Here is a 17,978-nt window from a genome sequence, read left to right on the forward strand (position 1 = left end):
CTTGTACACAACATACAAGTGTGTATATTTCTAAAAGAATCCCCCATAAAAAAAAAAACAAGAAAAACATCATACTAATATAATACAAAGGCATCTCAGAATGTGTCTTAAAAAGCTAAACCCTGCCAAGTTCCCCTAAACTTTTAATCCCAAAATACTCTGATAATTTAATGAGGAGAGAACAGCTCTTGAAAACTGTTTTCCCCTGACAACTCTTGGGTCGTTAGGAATAATAATCTTTAAGATCTGGAGCTGTTATCTTAAAAGCCCCTCACCTGTCAGAATGTACCCAGTGGAGGCCGGTGGGAGGGCCAGCAGGACCGAGGGCCCCCGAGCTGCGTAGGAGCCTTAGTTTCCGGAGGCCTGGTAAGTAAGTGATGCAGGCTGCTAAGCTCTGCGAGAGATCACGTGTTCCAGCAAGGTACTTGGTGAACTGCTGTGTCTGAGAAAAGGAGCCCGGGAAGGAGGCTGACGGGCCAGGGGGCCGACCGCAAAGCAATGAAGGTCCCGTAAAATCCACAGAAGGAGCAGTCGTGGTGCAGGAAACGGTCCCGGAAAGAGCCCTGCAGGGCGTTGCCCGGCGAAAGAGAGGAGGCTGACCTTTACCGAGCACCCTGCCCGTTCCCGCTGGAGGGCTGAATGGCTCGGTGCCGCCCCAAAGTGACATCCTCCATGATGGGCACTGCAGGCATACCATCTGCCACGTCCCGCTCAGAGGTGAGCGGGCACACTCATTACCCCGGTTCACCTGTGAGGGACCAGCGCCGCGTGTCAGGGGGCCACTGAGCATGGGTCCAGACACGCACCTGCCTTTGTCTCTGGTCTCCTCTCGTGCACCGTTACCATGAAAGGAACTCCCACAGCGGCCCTGGGAATTCACAGCCACCTCCTTGGGGAGCAGCTCCCCGATGTGTCAGCTCAACCTCCACAATTACCCGCTTTTTCAGGAGAAATCATCCCAACCTCTTGTCTTCTCTCTGCACGACTTCTGTTCACAGTCATGTTTTCTGGGGCCGCAGAGGCTCATAGAGGCAGAAGGACACAGTGACCCCTCAGGGAAGAGGGCGAAGGAAGGACGGCTGGCAGACCCATATCCCCAGGGGTCAAACCAGACCCAGCCACTGTGACTGATGCAGGCGGGCGCAGCGGAGCCCCGGCCTTCCCGCCGGGCGCTGCGGGCGTCTCGTGGGGCATCTCCAGCTGTGACGTCCGCGGTCCCTGGATGCATCACGTCTCTGCCACGAGGTCATGTTCTGCTGGAGCGGTCGATGTTACCTCTGTCCTCACCTCTGCTCACAGACCACCTGTAAGGCTCTGACCTCTGCATGCATTAGGCTTATAAAGCCGTGACCCAGGGGCCTATCTCAGGAAGACGATGGAAGAAACAGCCCAGCAGCAAAAAGAAATTTCACTGTGAGTCTGTTTACAGACAGAAATAGACCCACAAAAAAGAAAAAAGAAAGAAACAGACCCACAGACATAGGAAACAAACTTATGGTTACCAAAGGGGAAGTGGGGGGAGAAATTAGGAGTTTGGGATTAACATATACACACTACTATATATAAAACAGATAAACAACAAGAACCTACTGCATAGCACAGGGAACTCTACTCAATAGTTTGTAATAACCTATATGGGAGAAGAATCTGAAAAGGAATAAATATATATATACGCATAACTGAATCACTTTGCTGTACACCTGAAACTAACACAACATTGTAAATCAACTATACTTCAATTTAAAAATTGAATTAACTAAAATAAAAGAATTACAACCAAAAAAAAGAAATGTCATGGTGCCTTTAGTTCTGTCAGCAGGGTATTTAATCCGCAGCAAACACAGTGGTTCTTTAACAATCCCCTCCCCTCCCATCAGTTTATACTTATCTGAACACATGGTTTCTCACTTAAGCCGGGAGGGAGCACAGGTCACAACCCCTGTGTTGGTCGGGGCTCCACTGGGGATGCAGAGCCACCGGGAGTGACACAGAGGGAACCAGGCACCCGTAACTGTAGGGCAAGGCTGTGGCCTGAGGTCGGTGGGGCCGACCATCAGGAGGAAGGTTGAAGGTCACGTGAGTGAGAGCAAGGACTGCGGGGCACCTGTCCGTCACCTGCAGCCTCAGCTCAGGGCCGCCCGCAGGGGAAGCCGTGCCCTCCGCTGAGCCCTGTCTGCCCCGGCCGGGACCCGGTGCCAGGCTGCTGTCCCACAATCGCGGCTGTGCCGTGGTTCCTCTCTCGCCGGCTTCACAGCATCGGAGAGAAAGCCTCTGCCCCAAACCTTGCACATGTTCGTCTCGTGCCCACCTTCCCCTGGACACATGTTGGAAAAGGGACTCTGGAAGCGGAGGCCCCGTTGGCCAAGCCAACACCCAAGTCCAGAGTCTGGCAAACCCGAGGTGTGGGGGCCCAATGGGCCCATCACAGCTCCCAGCCCTTGTCTGAGCCTGTGCCCACCTGCCTCTGGTCCTTCCCCCTCCTTCCTCTCTCCTCTGCATCACGGAGCCCAAAGAACTGGCCCCAAAAATCTTGTCTGAGAGGGTACAGAAGGCGGAGCCAGGCTTCTCTGCGGAGGAAGAGGGCCAGGCTGGGGAGGGGCAGGGGCAGGTCCCGGCCCTCATACTGGGGCCCTTGCCGACCTGTTCTCACCACACACCGTCACGCATGTGCAATATATGTTTATCCAGCGCCTACTCTGTGCCAGAGGGGAGGGTCCTGTCTCATTGGCAGTGAGTCCTTAGCAAGTGCCCAGCGGGCAGTGTATCTGCTGGACGGATGGACAGCGGATGAATGAACGGACACAGTGGAAAGCAGGGTGCTTTCTGGGGAACACGGCTGTGGGACGTTCCCTGCAGGGCATGTGCCTCACGATCCCTCACACGAAACTCAGACGCAGAGAGGTCTGAGGAGGGGCCACCATGTGGGGCTCCAACTCTGAGGATCTGATTTAATTCAGCACCTTGTGGCTTCTTAAAACGGCTTTTGGGTTTAATTCCAGGTGACCCAAGTAAGTACAGGTGAGCGATCGCTACACACAGGCAGACAGGAAACCCAGGAGCTCTGATGGGCTTCCCATGACCTGTTATGGATTGCTTTGCAAGTTTAATTACATTGGTTCCTTCGAACACAGCTCATGGCTGATTAATAAAAATATGTTTTCTATTTACGAGATGTGGATACTTACCATCCCGTTATACTTCACAGGCAAAATAAGACTTCATAAATGTGGGTGCAAATTATGTTTAACTTGTATCAATAGATTAGAGATTCAGCTTGGCTAATCCTGATGCAATTAGGTAAATTTAAAAGGATGTTGAGAAAAACCTAGGGCCAGGACAGGAATAAAGATGCAGACGTAGAGAATGGACTTGAGGACACAGGAAGGGGGAAGGGTAAGCTGGGATGAAGTGAGAGAGAGGCATGGACATATATACACTACCAAATGTAAAATCGATACCTACTGGGAAGCAGCCGCATAGCACAGGGAGATCAGCTCGCTGCTTTGTGACCACCTAGAGGGGTGGGATAGGAAGGGTGGGAGGGAGACACAAGAGGGAAGGGATATGGGGATATATGTATATGTATAGCTGATTCGCTTTGTTATAAAGCAGAAACTAACACACCATTGTAAAGCAATTATACCCCAATAAAGATGTTTAAAAAAAAAAAGGATGTCGAATCCATTTTCTTTTCCTGAAGACAGTAGCCTTGGAATGACTCAGATTTTTTCAGTGGTCTTTCTGTTCTCATCACTATAAAAAGAACTTCTGATCTTAAATTCTGCCACCCCATATATGGGGAATTGAGTACAGGAGTCCCACAGCCCTCCTTTCCCGGCACTGTGACAAATATTCCTTAGAAAAGAGAATCTCTCTTCTCAGTGACCGAGGGTCCCAGGAGGGTCCTTTCACTAGCTCCCTCTTCTATGTCTCAGTCTCGTGTGTGACAACGGGTGGGAGGGTGGAGAGGGATGCAGGAATCTGGTACACATGGGCACTTCTGCACAGCAGGCATAAGGTGGGTAATAAGTGTCTGTCCTCCTGGGGTGCCTGGAAGCAGGATCCACTGCTTCCTCCTGGAAGTAGCACCGGCTCCGAGTGGGTGACTCCCGGGGCAGTGGACCCAGGACGCTGGAAATTACAACAGGCCCGACTGACCCTGAACCAGTGCCATGGGCAGGTGGCATCTGCCGTGGCTGGAACGTGGTAGAGTCCCTGGGTGTCCACATCCTAGCCCTGCAGCCACTCACCCGTGGCACCTAGAGATGCTCGGGTACTCGAGGGCCCCCTCCCAAGCCGTGCTCGGAGCCACGACCCACAAAGTCACTCTCGGGACTGAGAGATACCCTTCCCACCCCTGCGTTGGCAACGCTTAGAACTTACATTTTGAGAATCATGGACCCAGAGCCATGGGCACCTTCAAGATAACTGGCTCGTAGCGGCCAGTGCAGAGTTCCCTCCACCTGTGACCTGACGGTCAGCGCCAGATGGCCGGTCACTGGAAGGTCAGGCCTGGGACCGTCCTGGGAGGCGGCTGTCCATGCCTTCCGGCATCAGGTGAGAACATGTACAGTTCACACGGGAGGATGGGGGCAGAGGTGACCTGTGTCACTCAGGCACCGTCCTCTGGCTGGAAGGGGCTCCCTGACCCCGAGCAGGCCAGGCATCACCACGGAGGGTGTGGTCCCACATCATGACCCCCACCACCTGGGATGCCACACTGGACACGAGTCAGAAGTGGACCTTCACTGTGTCCACGCACAGACTGTGGCGTTTGTTTATTACGGAGCCACGGTTACCCTAACAAACGCACAGGCAGTGACTCCGTTGCTGCTTGAATATTTTCATGCTGAGAAACTTCCTGCTTTGTGGGCGGTCCACTCTGTTTGTGAGTTAATAGACCACCGTTGCTCATCGTGACCGAAGTCTCCCCTCCCTCTACCTGCCACGTGGTGACCCAGCTCTGCTGCATACACGGATCCAAGTCCCATTTTCTACACACTGATCTGTACTTTCAAAGGTTTATGTTTACTGATAGCTGAAATGCAGCTTTGTTGTGGGAGTTTAACAGCTGGGAATGATATGACACACCCATTACACCGCTCAATATTTGAATATGAGGATGTGACTAGAGCAGGCTCTGACTGACCCAAAGGGAAAGCTCACCGTCAGGACAGGAAATGCAGGGCTCAGGGCTGGCTCTGACCCCGCCACGTTCACCCTGGGCCCTTCACCTCCAGCAGCTCAGAGCCCGTCTCTAGAAGGAGGCTGCAAACCCACTGTATTGGGAGATGGTGTTCTCCCAGGAAAACGGATATTTTCAATCACAAGTTCTGAAACTTCCCCCCGCATCAAGAGGGGGCCTGCATTTCCGCAGCTCTTCGCCCCGACAAGCTGCTGTGCCCACTGCTGGGTGAGCGGGAGCAGAGGGTGCCTGCGTGACTTCTGAGGGGCGACACCTCCCACCACTCGCTCCCGGGGACCGGGCCACAGGGAGAGGCCACCAGCTCCGGCCACCATGGGCCTCACTGCAGGCCAGGCACATGGGCTTCACAGCCGAGCGGGGGGCGGCGGGGGAGAGCAGCTGTCCCCACTGAGCCCAAGAGACTGATGTGTGAGCAAGATAACTAGTGCCCTGGTTTCAAGCCGCCAAGTTTGCGGGCGGTTTTTCATGTGGCGGAAGACACTGGACCACTCGCTGTGACACCCCAGGACAGCCTAGGCCTGGTGAGTCCACACCAGGCCCACCAGGTGGTTTCCTAGCAGAAAGCAAACCAGAAAAACCGGGGTTTAAAGTATTCGTAGTCCCGCGGGCAGGGTCCACATTCATCCCCGGCGCCTGGGGAAGAGGAAATAGGTACCATTTACGGGAAGTGGGAGGGGCTGATGATAAAGCCAGCGGAGGCCCGACCCAGCGGAGTCCGCACAGGGCCCGCAGCCCCCTGGCGGCAGGAGGCCGGGTGTGAGGCTGGGGGGTGTGCACGTCCCGATGTGGAGTCTGTGATTCCATCTGAGTCCCCTCTGCTGCCTTCATGGGGCTTTTCGGGGAAGCCTCATCCCAGGCACACGGAGGCTGTGACCCGGCTTTCCAAGGAGGGTCCCCAATCCCTCCTCTGGGGCCCCATGAGCGAGCGGTGTGTCCTGTCCGCTGAGGCGCACGCAGGCTTTCAACACGCATTTTACCCAGAGGGTCTGTGTGTTTCACCACAGCTCAGAGTGGAAACGCTTGGCAGATTCAAAATTCCAACCTTTCCTCGGAAGGAGGTGAACGTTATCTTATCTGAGAAAAGGCTCTGTTATTCTTCTTCATGAGATTGATGATTCTTCATTAGCTCTACATCTTTCACAAGTATTTCACATTTTTCTAGAAAACGCATCAGTATTATTTACAATTGACAACCACCCCTTGGATGATTTAAGATGTACTCCTACCAAAGACATGAGTCCAGATATTAAATATTATTCAATGTCAATTACACTGTGATTATTCTGGAAACTTTTCTTTACATTCAATTTTCATTCATTTTTCTCATGACTGTAATTTAAATAAGGGATTTTCTTTATTGGGTTAAACGTGTCCCAGTGCTTTAGCCGATAGCTATGCAGAGCACACAGCTTTGAGCATCTTCTGAGATCTGGGGCCAAACTAAAATAAAGTGTGTTGTGTCTCCAGACTGGAGGAGAATCTATTATAATTCTTTTTTTTTTTTTTTAGTAAATTTATTTATTTATTTATTTATTTTTGGCTGAGTCGGGTCTTCGTTTCTGTGCGACGGCTTTCTCTAGTTGCGGCAAGCGGGGGCCACTCCTCATCGCGGTGCGCGGGCCTCTCACTGTCGTGGCCTCTCTTGTTGCGGGGCACAGGCTCCAGATGCGCAGGCTCAGTAGTTGTGGCGCACAGGCTTAGTTGCTCCGTGGCATGTGGGATCTTCCCAGACCAGGGCTCGAACCCGTGTCCCCTGCATTGGCAGGCGGATTCTCAACCACTGCGCCACCAGGGAAGCCCCTATTATAATTATTTTGAAGACTGTGAACAAAAACATAGGCAATGGTAGGATTATTTTTAACACCTGAAAGCATTTGCAATATTTCTGTCACAGCGCTATGGAAACTGCAGTGGGCAACAAGGAGGCGCCTTGTCCGAGTGCAAGGGTCCTTCCTGCAGAGCTGAGGCGACGCTGACTTATTTCTTTAACTGGATGGCCCGCTCCATCAGTTTGAGCAAATTCACATTCAGGTAATCACTCAAGTCCCCACCCGATTGGACTGAGGGAAGCCCGGAGACTGGTCTTGGACTCTACTCCGTGTCGCCCACGAATCCCCACCCCAAGGGGCAGGCTCTGTTTCCAAGGCCCCGCATCCCACAGAGGCAGTTGCCCTGGGAGGACCCAGCCTGCCAGGGGTCTGGGCTCACCCTCTTTTATACCTGGGGCAGCAGCGACGGCCGTCAGACATTCCAGGGCCAGTCCCCGCCCGCAGGCCACCTTCAGCCAGTGGGGCTGCCCAGGGGACTCCTGGAATCACCCGCACACTTGGGCCATGGTCCCCGGGCTCCATCAGTTTGGGCAGCCGGGTCCTGTGTCCTCCGAGCTGTCTCCTCTTTGGACAGATGCTCTCTATTCCTTCATCCTAAATTCACGGACAAGGCCTCTGGATCCTTTTCCATCCTGTCATTAATATCTAGTCCCCAGAATTGGAAACAATCCTGCCGATGGGGTCCGACAACCCGAGGTGCAGTGAGATGATTCCTGCCCCTTCACATCCCCTCACGCATCCTAAGATTCCATCATCCCCCCCAGGCGGCCACGCTGACGCTCATCTTGGCTCATTGTGCTGTGGGCGCCTGAGTTCCCAAGGTCTCCTCATACGAACGGCTGTTACGCCAGGCTTCTCCATCATGGACGGATACAGCTGGCTGACTGAACACGTGCAAGTTTAACTGAGTGATAGAAACCTGTGCTTGTAATGCTTCCACTATTCAGATCACACCCTTAAGTTCCCTTATGCTGCAGCTCACCTCCTTTGGCTGCTTCAACCAGAAACTGCCAACAGGGGATCTGGGGGCCAATGGGGCCACACTCACTTTGTTTGGCTAATAGGGTGCTTTTCTGAGAACTGAACAGGGTGCCGACCGTCGAACACAGGGAAACCCACCTAAAAAGCAGTCCCCCAACTTCTCTGGAAAAGCAGAAAGATGGGGTGGGCCTGGGCCGCCACATCCGCCTTTGCAAGGCCCAGCACAGTCCCCCAGGCCCAGCACAGCCCCGCAGGCCCTGCCACGCAGCCCTCCTGGCCTCTGGGGCCCCCTGGCCCGCAGCCCGCTTGTGCTACGGGAGTGGGTCAAGGCAGGGGCCCAAGGTGAGAAAGGTGTGATTCGGTGGCCCCGTGTTTGCCCTATGTGGCCCTGGTTGTGTGTAACAAGGGGAGCCGAGCGCAGGGGCAGTTCCCTCTGCCCAGCACGCCACGGGTCCTGGAACCCTTTCCTCTCCTTCTGGGTGACCCCTGAGGTGCTGCCAGGCTTCAGATGATCCCCCCCTGCAGCCAGCACCCATTTGTCCAGAAAGCGACCACCTGGGCCAAGCTGGGTAGCAGGGGTTTAAAACTTCCAGCCCACGACGGTGTCAGATGAGTGTCTTTTGTCAGTGGCTGAAGGCACGAACAAAATGCTTCTGGAGTTTGACCATGTTTCCTGTCATGTGGGTTGGGAGGTAGAGGCAGCTGGTACAAGAGAGGGAAGGAGACCACCCACCCCGGGGCCCATCTGCAGTGACCTGGCCCAGCTCTTAGCCTGGGGTCCTGATTCCCATGATCTCTTTGGTTCCTTTTAAAACCTTGCAAGAGCTGGTTTCTGCTGCTTGAAACCCAAAGCACCCAGGGCACGTCACCCTAGACAGCCCCTGCTCTCTGCTACCTCTCCCAGCTTCCCCGAGTCCTGTGTCCATGCCACCTGCTTTTGGATCAAGCATTCTGGGTCCTTTGTTATTCTGAGTGCGGGTCAAAGGGTGGAAGGAGGGCCATGTGTGGCCCCTCCAGGGAGGCCTGGCCCGAGGTCTGGGTCCCCGGGCAGCACGGGAGAGACGCCTCCATCTCTCACTGGCAGTGCTGATGTGAATAATCGTGCACAATCCACACTAGGAGAACCCGGAAGGCAGGTGGGGCAAGTCTCCTGCGGCCGTCAGAGGTCAGGAGCAAAGTTTCAATGAAATGGCAGCCTCACTTCATGGACCAAGGGTGTGACTCAGTATACCTGGAAAAGAGACGCTAAGATGTGCATTCAAATCACCACTAGGCGAGGATTTGGAGGCTGTTTTTTCATTAGTTCTGCAAATATTTATTGAACACCTACTATGTGCCAGGCATTGCCCTAGGCGCTGGGGATATTACAGTGTAAAAATATGTGGCTTGTAGGGAGCTGGTATCATAGTGGCCTGTGATCTTTTCCACGCATTCGGTTCTGGAGACACAAACATGAACAAAATGCAGCCACAATGATTTCATAACTATAAGCCCCACCTTCCTCACGTGCAAAATGAGGTTAAAATAATTACCCGACAGGGCTGTTTAGAGGATTAAACAAAAAGATGCACGTTCGTGGCATGGAGGCCTCAACAAGTATTACTTTCTCCCTGGAAAGTTAAAAAAGCTACACTTAGCTTCACAAACTGCAAGACAGCCTGACCGACCGGGAACAGGACCCTCGCGCCCTTCTGCTGTAGCCCACGTTCGGAGATGTGCACGGTCCAGCGTCCTGCCCTGGACCAGGCTGCGGCGACCCCGGACTGGGCCCAGAGCGGCCACGAGGGGGCAGCGCTCGGCAGGGAATCTGTGCCACCGGCCGCGGCCCCGCGGCCCCCGGGCCTCCGTGCGCTCTTGCGTCGCTCTGACGCGCCCGAAGGCGGGCGCCGGGAAGGAGACCGCGTCTCCCCTCGCCTGCGCCTCCCGAGAAGGGGGTCGAGCGCGTCCCCAAGGGCGCCCTGCGCGAGGCTGGGGTCCGGCGGGCAGCGGCGCAGTCTTGGACGCGCGTCGCCGGGAGGACCCCGGCGCCCTTCCCTCCGCTTCCCTCGGCGCCCCGCGCCCACCCCGACTCCGGAGCTGTCACTTCCGCGCGCCGCCGGGTAGGGGACCGGGCCGTCGTCGAGGAGGATGCCCGGGTGTTGGCTGCGTCCCCAAGCTGCTGGCCGCCGCTGCCCAGGGAGGCGGTCCGCATAGCGCCGCCCAAACTTTCCTTCGCGGCGGCGTCAGGCGGAAACATCCCGCTCCGAGGCTCACGGAGAGCGAAGGGAAGCTCGGGCGCCAGAGGGGACAGGCCCGAGCCTGCGCGGGAGAGCGCCCCGGAGTTCCTGGGGGCCCTGGAGGCGCCCTAAGGGCAGGACTGGTGGCTGCGTGCGCCCAGGCGGAGGCAGGTCCAGGGCGCAGCTGCCCCTTCCCCGTTCCCCGCAGTGACCGTGACCTCCGCGCGCTCCCCGCGCACGTGCTCGCGGCCGAGGACAAGGAGGGGTCCCGCCGCGCCAGCTGGGCAGCCACTCGCGGGCAGGCCAAGGGCGCACAGAGGCGGTGCGGGGGAGCGCGCACGCTGCGCCCCCGCCTCCACGGCATCGGACTGGCCGCTACGAGCGCAGAGCCGCCGGGTGTTGTGCCCGCCCGGCAGCGCCGCTGGACTCCGTGCGGGGCGGACTCGCGGAGGGACAGGTGTAGCCCGTATTCTGGGGCGCCTCGCGCCGAAGAACTGGGTGGGCTCGGCGGCCCGGAGGGGGCTCGCGGGGCTCGGAGCTCCGATCCTTGCCACGCAGGCCGGTTGGCACCACTTGGCGCTGCCAGCCGCAGGGAAGGAAGTCGCGGCGCAGCCCGGTTCCCCAGCGGCTGTTCGGACGCGACCCTGGCGCCCACTGCCCGCGGCGGCCTCCGCAACGGCCCCGGGACCTAGAGGTGCGCGCCGCCGCCGGCGCCGCCCCCATGCTGCTCGGAGCGCCCAGGCTGTGCGCGTCCAGGGCGGCCGCCGCTGCGCAGAGCGAGGGCGACGGCGACAGGCTGGGCGGGGACATGGACGAGTCGTCGCTCCTGGACCTGCTGGAGTGCTCCGTGTGCCTGGAACGCCTGGACACGACGGCCAAGGTGCTGCCCTGCCAGCACACCTTCTGCCGCCGCTGCCTGGAGAGCATCGTGTGCTCGCGCCACGAGCTGCGCTGCCCGGAGTGCCGCATCCTCGTGGGCTGCGGCGTGGACGAGCTGCCCGCCAACATCCTCCTGGTGCGCCTGCTGGACGGCATCCGCCAGCGGCCCCGCGCCGGCGCCAGCCCTGGCAGCAGCCCGCCCGCGCGTCCTGGTCCGGGCCCCGGCCCCGGTTCGGGGGCGGCCTCGGCGCTCGCGGGTGCTGGGGGCAGCGCCCCTGGCTCCCCGGTTCTCCTCCCCGCGGCGACCAGCGCCAACGCCAGCCTGCGCGAGCTGGCAACCAGCAGGAGCGCGCCCCCAGCAAAGGTGGGTATGCGCTTCGCAGAGGTGTGAGTGTGCTGGTGGGGGGAGGGCAGCGAGGAAGGGCAGGGGACCAGAGGTGCTCCGCAATGGCCTTCTTTCTTGACTTGCTTCCCCCCAGGGACTCCGTGAGTGTAACCCTCCAAGTCCCACTTGGCAACTCTTGGACATCACGTGCTCCCCTCCCGCCCCCTCCCCTTTGAACTTCTCTTTGGCACCTGCCTTCCGCCCATCCTCTCCCCTGGAATCCCTTTCCACCTGCACTTGCTCTGTGGCGGCCTGTGCGTGTGTGGCAGCCCCCGGCCTTCCCTGAGGCGGGCAGGGTTCCCTGCCCCCCTGCTCCCCTTCAGTCCCTCGCAGGGCTGGGCCTCTTTCCCCACCTTTTAACTCTGCTGGGCCCTCCATCTCCCCAGACACAGCCTTCTTCTCCTGAACCCCCAGACCAGCCCTCTCCACACCCTCGCCCGCCTGGACTGAAGTTAGCACCTAGTGTTTTCCCAGGTTCTGGCTGCTGGGAAGATGGTGGGCCTCCTGCCTGGTGTCTGGCCAGGGAGGACCTGGCAGAGGCAAGTGAGTGCCTGGGTTGCAAGAATGCAAAGTACAAACTCCTTTAGCAGGAGGGGAGAAGTTAACCTGGAGCCCAGGAATGTTTGGCTCAGCCCTTCAGGACTTGGCCTGTCAGGCAGCCCTGGTCCTCCCCTGGGTTCTTAGGCCCATTGTGTTCCCACTGGGTTGTTATTTGAGGGGTGTGTGTGTGTGTGTGTGTGTGTGTGTGCAGCTACATTGTACAGCATGGACTGCTTCTGTTTCAAAGACCTTATCTTGAGGGTTCCGGTGATTTGGTTTCAAGAGCTACTTAGCGTGTGTCATTTCACACCCTCGGCCACCTTGGGCACTGTTGCTGGGGGGAGGATGGCCCGTGGGATGCTGGTTTAAGTGAGGAACAAGGAACTACTCATGTTTTGTATTTTCTTTAAATGTAGAAAAGCTTGAAAAGATTGTTGATTTATTGCAAATATCATTCATTTTAGAAAGCACAACCGTATCCCTCTACTTTTGACCTTTTAAAGATCTGGTGGTGTATAAACCATTTAACTAATCCTTCCCAAATGTGAAGTGCTGAGGTGAGGGGAAAGTTCTTCATCCGAATTGCTCAGCACTGCAGTGTCTCTGAGGTTAGGAACTTAAGCCCTTGAGTGTTAAGCTTTGTAGTTAAAAGTCAGACTTTGCCAAACTGGGCTTTTCCTATAGATCAGGGAAATGGAGAATCAGGGAGAATGCCCATTCTCAAGTCAAGAATAGTCAAGGAATATTTACAAATGGGATCACTGCTGAAGGGGAGTTGATGTTAATTTATTTGGTTTTAATTGTGATTAAATCCAGTTACAAGTGTTCTTATTACAGATTTTCAAACTTTTCTTTCCTGCCTTGCTGTTATTATCTAAAGTATTATTAAAGGTCTTTATTTGCAAAATAACAAGGTTACTTCCTCCTGCTCGGAGAACTAAATGATTTTTGGAATGATGCTTCCAGTGGGGACGTTTTGTGAGTCGTGTTTGATCAGGAGGGTGCGGGGTAACAACCGGCCTTGAGGCAGCTCCTGGGCTCCGTGGCATTTGTGGCATTTAAAGACGTTTGTGAAGGGGCTGAACTGACAACTTCTATTCATAACACTTAGTACCAGGGCATTAATTTTTTGTCGCCCGGATTTTGGGATGATTGGTTGACTTTCTCTCTGGACACATACATACAGCTAACAGACTATGTCCAGGGCTGTCTGAGCCTAGCGGACTCTGGAACACGTTTCCTTTTTTTCTTTTTCCTGTGTTATCTCTGTGTGACCATCGGTCCTTTCTTCCAGGTCCCACTCACCAGGGGGATTAAGCTTGGGTCCTAGGAAGAGTCTGAATTAAATCTGATATTACATTTGATCATTTTCAGAGAAGAAAGAAAAAGTAGTGGCCCTGTGGACTGTAGTATCATCTAGCCTTTAATCTACTGATTTTCAGTAGTCACTGGGAGTCTTCTCGGGCAACCAGACGTCCCGCATAGAGGGCTGCGCCGTAAGCAGCTCTGTGAGTGTGCGGGCAAAGCCTTCAGCTGGGCATCACTTCCAAATAGGCTCTGGTACTTGACTGTCCACTGGATTAAGTCCTGGGCCCGGGTGTTGCCGCATGCTGTTTAATAGATGGGCACTCGTTATCAATGGGTACCATATATGCCGTAGTAGTAGGTGACTGTAAATATAAGACAGTCCCGTTTCCCAGTGAGTTGCTGCTCCAACCTTCCTTTGGGACGTGTGGACATTTTAGGTGGGTAGATTAGCAGATATCCGCTTAAATGTTTGTTAATTTAGTGACAGGTGGCTGCTGGGAATGTACTCACTCCGTTTGGTTCCTGAAGCACTTTCCACACCGTTCACTCACATCTTTCACCAGCATTGCCTGGACCCTCCAGCCTGGTGGGCGGAGCTCTGCTTTCACCTGTCCCTCTGAGACGAGGCATCAGGAATCAGTTAACTGTGCCGCTCCTGGAACTTTTACACCGTGTTATGATGCCCAAGGCTAGCAAATGCTTGCCATCCTGTGCTGGCGCTCAGAGCCGCCTTAGCCCTCTGAGTGCGCTGCCATCGCAATTGCCGAGTTTCTTGGCCTAATCTGTTTTTTGTTCTGTTTTACAGTTTTGCAAGGTGACCCCTTAAACACCCTAACTACATTGATGGAGGTTTTCAGTGCAACTTGTCTTTCCAAGAGGGTTTTGAGGTTCTCAATTGAGTAATTCAGAGAGTACTTTTTAATGTGTCTGAATAAGGCTCTAATATATCAGACAGTTCCAATTTTTTGGTGATTATTTTGGTGGGAATCCCTTATATGCCTTATATTTGGCATACAGAGCTTTTGCTACGTACCTGCACTGGGCCGGTCACCATCCTGGGTGAGCCAGGTGGGTGTGTCCCCTGATGGAGCTGGCGTTAGGGGCTGAAGCCGTTGTGCTCTCAGGAGGTTCCTGTGGGCACGGGGCAGGTGTCGGCCGGAGTTCTGTGAAGGTTAAAGGGAGGACGTTATCACAATCAAAGAACTCTAGAAGGCTTGGGTAAGGCTCTTGCTGATGGGAAACCGTGTTGGAACCTGATTAGTTTGCCTGCAGGTACTTGGGGATGTTTAAGTTGGAAACCTATGTATCTCTTGGCCAGTGTGACTGGGACCCAGTAATGAGAGAGTGAAATGAATCACACAAATGGTGTCTATTAGATATTTTATCTTATACACACATATAATAATTCGCCATTTTTTTGGATGCAGGATCTGGACTGTTCTTTGCGTTCCAACCTGTCTTTCAGTCACAACCTATGATTTCCTATTTGTTCCTTTCAAGTGGACTGGGAACCAAGAGACTTTCCAAACATTCTGAGTGGAGCACCTTCCAGATTTTAAATAATCCCCCCTCAATGTGCTCTGTTTTTGTTCCTGCTGATGTGGCAGTTTTAAAGCTGTCTCTCTTTGGTGAGTCTTTCCTAAGCAGTCACCTTGGTTTTCCAAGGAGTGACTTCTTGTGCACTTAGATTTCTTTGGTTTGCATACTATTTAATTAGAGGTTATGTTTATATGTAAGTATGTAAGCACACTTGCATCAACATGCTTGGGAATCCAGACTCCCTGGGCAGGAGTGACGGCCTGGGCAGTGGCTGGCCAGGCGGCAGCCCTCCGTGGGGTGGATGCCCTGACCGTCCGGTGCAGGGTTAGGGTTAGGACATGACTGCGTCGTGGGGGTGGGCGGCTGTGGCTTGGTCTGGGGTGTAACGGGGACTCCAGAGAAGAGGCCTGGAGGCCTCACGAAAGCCAGGCAGCTCCCGGGACGGCAGACGGTGGTGACTGTGGTCACTGTGACGCCGGGGCAGATGCCAGCCTTTGTGACACATGAGTCACGGCAAGTCCTTCGGGACGTGTTTTCAGAAGGGCGGTGGGATGCGTGACCGTTGATGGAGCGTCTGCTGTGTGCAGGGCGGGCCGGGTGGTGTGTGTCTCCTCGCTTTCCGACCGCAGCTCAGAGAGGCAGCTGGTTAGCACATGGGAAGCTGAGCTCCGAGACCCCATCGCTCAGGGGCACTGGAGTTGGGGTGACCTTGAAAGGCGAACTCTGGACGCACCGGCTAACTGGCTTCCTGGTTAGACGCCTCTCCCTGCCACGAACCTGGTTAATTAGAGACCCTGGTCCCAAACCAAGTGGGCTGGGCCCTGAGGTCCACTCTGCACGCGGCTGCAGCTGCTTTTGGCTCGGCTGTTGTGGCGGGCTGGTGCGGAGTGTGGTGGAGGGGGTCCCCGGGGAGTGCGGTGGCTTTGGGGGCAGGTCACTGGCAGCCATAGGTCTGGAGCCCGGGGTGCCTGGGGTTTGTCCGGGGCTCCGTTCTGTCCTCAGGGACGCGTCCTCATCCGTCTTTCTGCTCTGCCACCATCCTGGTGTCACCCCAGCCCCACCCAGGTGTCTCAAGGTTAGATGCAGGGGCCTTGGGCATCTCGTCCTAGTGACATTCCGAGAGGCCAAGTGGTCACTCTCCAAGTTGGGGAGCAGACCTGACTCGGCCATCCTCACTCGCTTTCCCCCCGGCCGGAGCCCGGACCAGCCCATCTCGGGGGGGTTTGGGACCCAGGACCACCTCCCCCTGAGGCTGCGGCCCCTTCCCACCCCCATCCCGAACTAGGTGACGGAGGGATCCCTGGGCTCCTCAGGGTCCTGTGAGGATGGAGGGTGGGGGACTTGGTGGGCAACCAGGACTGGCACGGGGTGGGGTGTGTGTTAATCGCTTGGCAGATGGTTTAGCTTTTCTGGGCCTTCTTATCAGTGAGTGAGGGCACCTGTCTGCTTTACTGGGTGACAGAGGCAATGCAGGTGCAGGCTTAGCGCACCCTGTGGGCCGTTGGCTCGGTGCCACGACTAACATGCATCTCGAAACCTCGAATCACCACTGAGGTGCGCTCCACAGGCCCACCTCACTGCTAGTGGGGTCAGTATACGGTGTCCTAAATTACGGGTGTGTGTGTGTGTGTGTGTGTGTGTGTGTGTGTGTGTGTGTGTGTGTGTGTGAGATGCGTGTTGTGCCTCTAGGTTCAAAGTCCGCCGAGTTCCCTTGACTGGATTGTTGAGTGTCGATGAGCGTCTAGCCAAGGGCTTGAACCTGTTTCACCTTTAAATTGCTTCCAGGTTTTATCTTTGTTATCGAGGTAGCGTGCTTGATCCTTATAAGTGTCATTAAAGTGAAAAAAAGTCCAAAAGGTCATCTGTTTTAAGGAAGGCAGCCGGGAACGTAATCCTGCTCAGCGTGACACACTGGTCAGGGCTCTGCTGAGAGGGAAGCATAGCTACCTCGTCTGCAGGATGGGTGGCCCACCTACACCTCCCTTCTCTGCAGGACGGACTCACACCGTTGTTCCTTCATCCAGCGTGTGAGGCTCGCCAGAGCAGGACGAGATTGCATCTCAATTATACAGTTGTTTCAAGGGTGCATTTCAGTTCAATCTGTATTTAATCTTTATTTTCACAGTTAACGTGCTCTTTTTCAAGGTACGTTTTTGAAATAAAACATCAAGGATTCAGTTAGGGAGAAATGCTCTTTATGGCGCTTGAAGAGACAAAGGTCACTTTTTGTCAGATTTGCCTTCCTTGGTAGATCTTCGGATTTGAAGAATTTGATGCATGTGTGATGTCTGTCCTGTTGGAATCCTAATTCACCTTGAAAGACGAGGGTGTCAGAGGTGTCAGCTGTGGGGAACGGTTTAAGAACTGTGACATGTCTCCCTTCTCCCTCTGAGCAAAGTTGGAATAAGAGTGTGTGAAGCAGCAGCTCGATGCGGACGCTGCTCACAGGCTGCATCTTTGAGCTGGACTCTGGCCGCGCTGGCGTGTGGATGACGAGTGACACCGGCCCTCTCGCCTGCCGAGTGTTTGCGGTGGGAATGAGTCCACGGTGCTCATCTGCAAACGGAAGACACTAGGATCTTGGCTCTTCTACTTCTGGGATGTGTGTCCGCTGCTCCCGTGAATTTCTGTGAGTTTCAGTGAATTAGAATTCGCTGCAGGAATTCAGGTCGACAGAAGCAGTGAGTGACATCTAGAAACCCGCCGGCACCAGAAGCAGGTGTGAGTTATTGTGGAGCCGAGGGGCTAGGGACGGGAGGGTGGGTTTTGGGCGGTGCCGAGCCGGGCGGGAGCACTTGGGGCACAGGGGGCCGTCACACAGCCGTGCAGATGGGCCGGTGATGCATGCCTCTCTACTTCACTGAAGGCGTATCTGAGGACCTACTACGTACCAGGCACTACAACCAGCACCCAGGTACTTGGGGTAAGAATTATTTTGGCCTAGGAAGTGGCACAGTTTGCCTGCCACCTCACCAGCAAATGCAGCACGAAGCGCATCTGAAACAGCGGAGACGTCCTGGCAACAAGAGCTGCCGTGCGTTAATTTCTCCTACACACAAAGCTGAAGTACCACCACCTTGTCCCTACACGTGTTC

General features: G+C 55.2%; 1 protein-coding gene across 2 annotated transcripts in view; it reads left to right on the forward strand.

Moving 5' to 3' along the window:
• Positions 1-10,953: 10,953 nt before the first annotated feature.
• The window catches only part of SH3RF3 (SH3 domain containing ring finger 3), a 215,298-nt gene continuing 208,273 nt past the window's right edge, over positions 10,954-17,978 (forward strand). For both annotated transcript variants that reach the window (XM_068564637.1, XM_068564638.1), the window contains exon 1: positions 10,954-11,475. In XM_068564637.1, the coding sequence (XP_068420738.1) occupies positions 10,954-11,475 (522 nt within the window). The remainder of the gene's footprint in view (positions 11,476-17,978) is intronic.

The sequence above is a fragment of the Eschrichtius robustus genome, chromosome 15 (assembly GCF_028021215.1).
Source record: "Eschrichtius robustus isolate mEscRob2 chromosome 15, mEscRob2.pri, whole genome shotgun sequence".
Lineage (NCBI taxonomy): Eukaryota > Metazoa > Chordata > Mammalia > Artiodactyla > Eschrichtiidae > Eschrichtius > Eschrichtius robustus.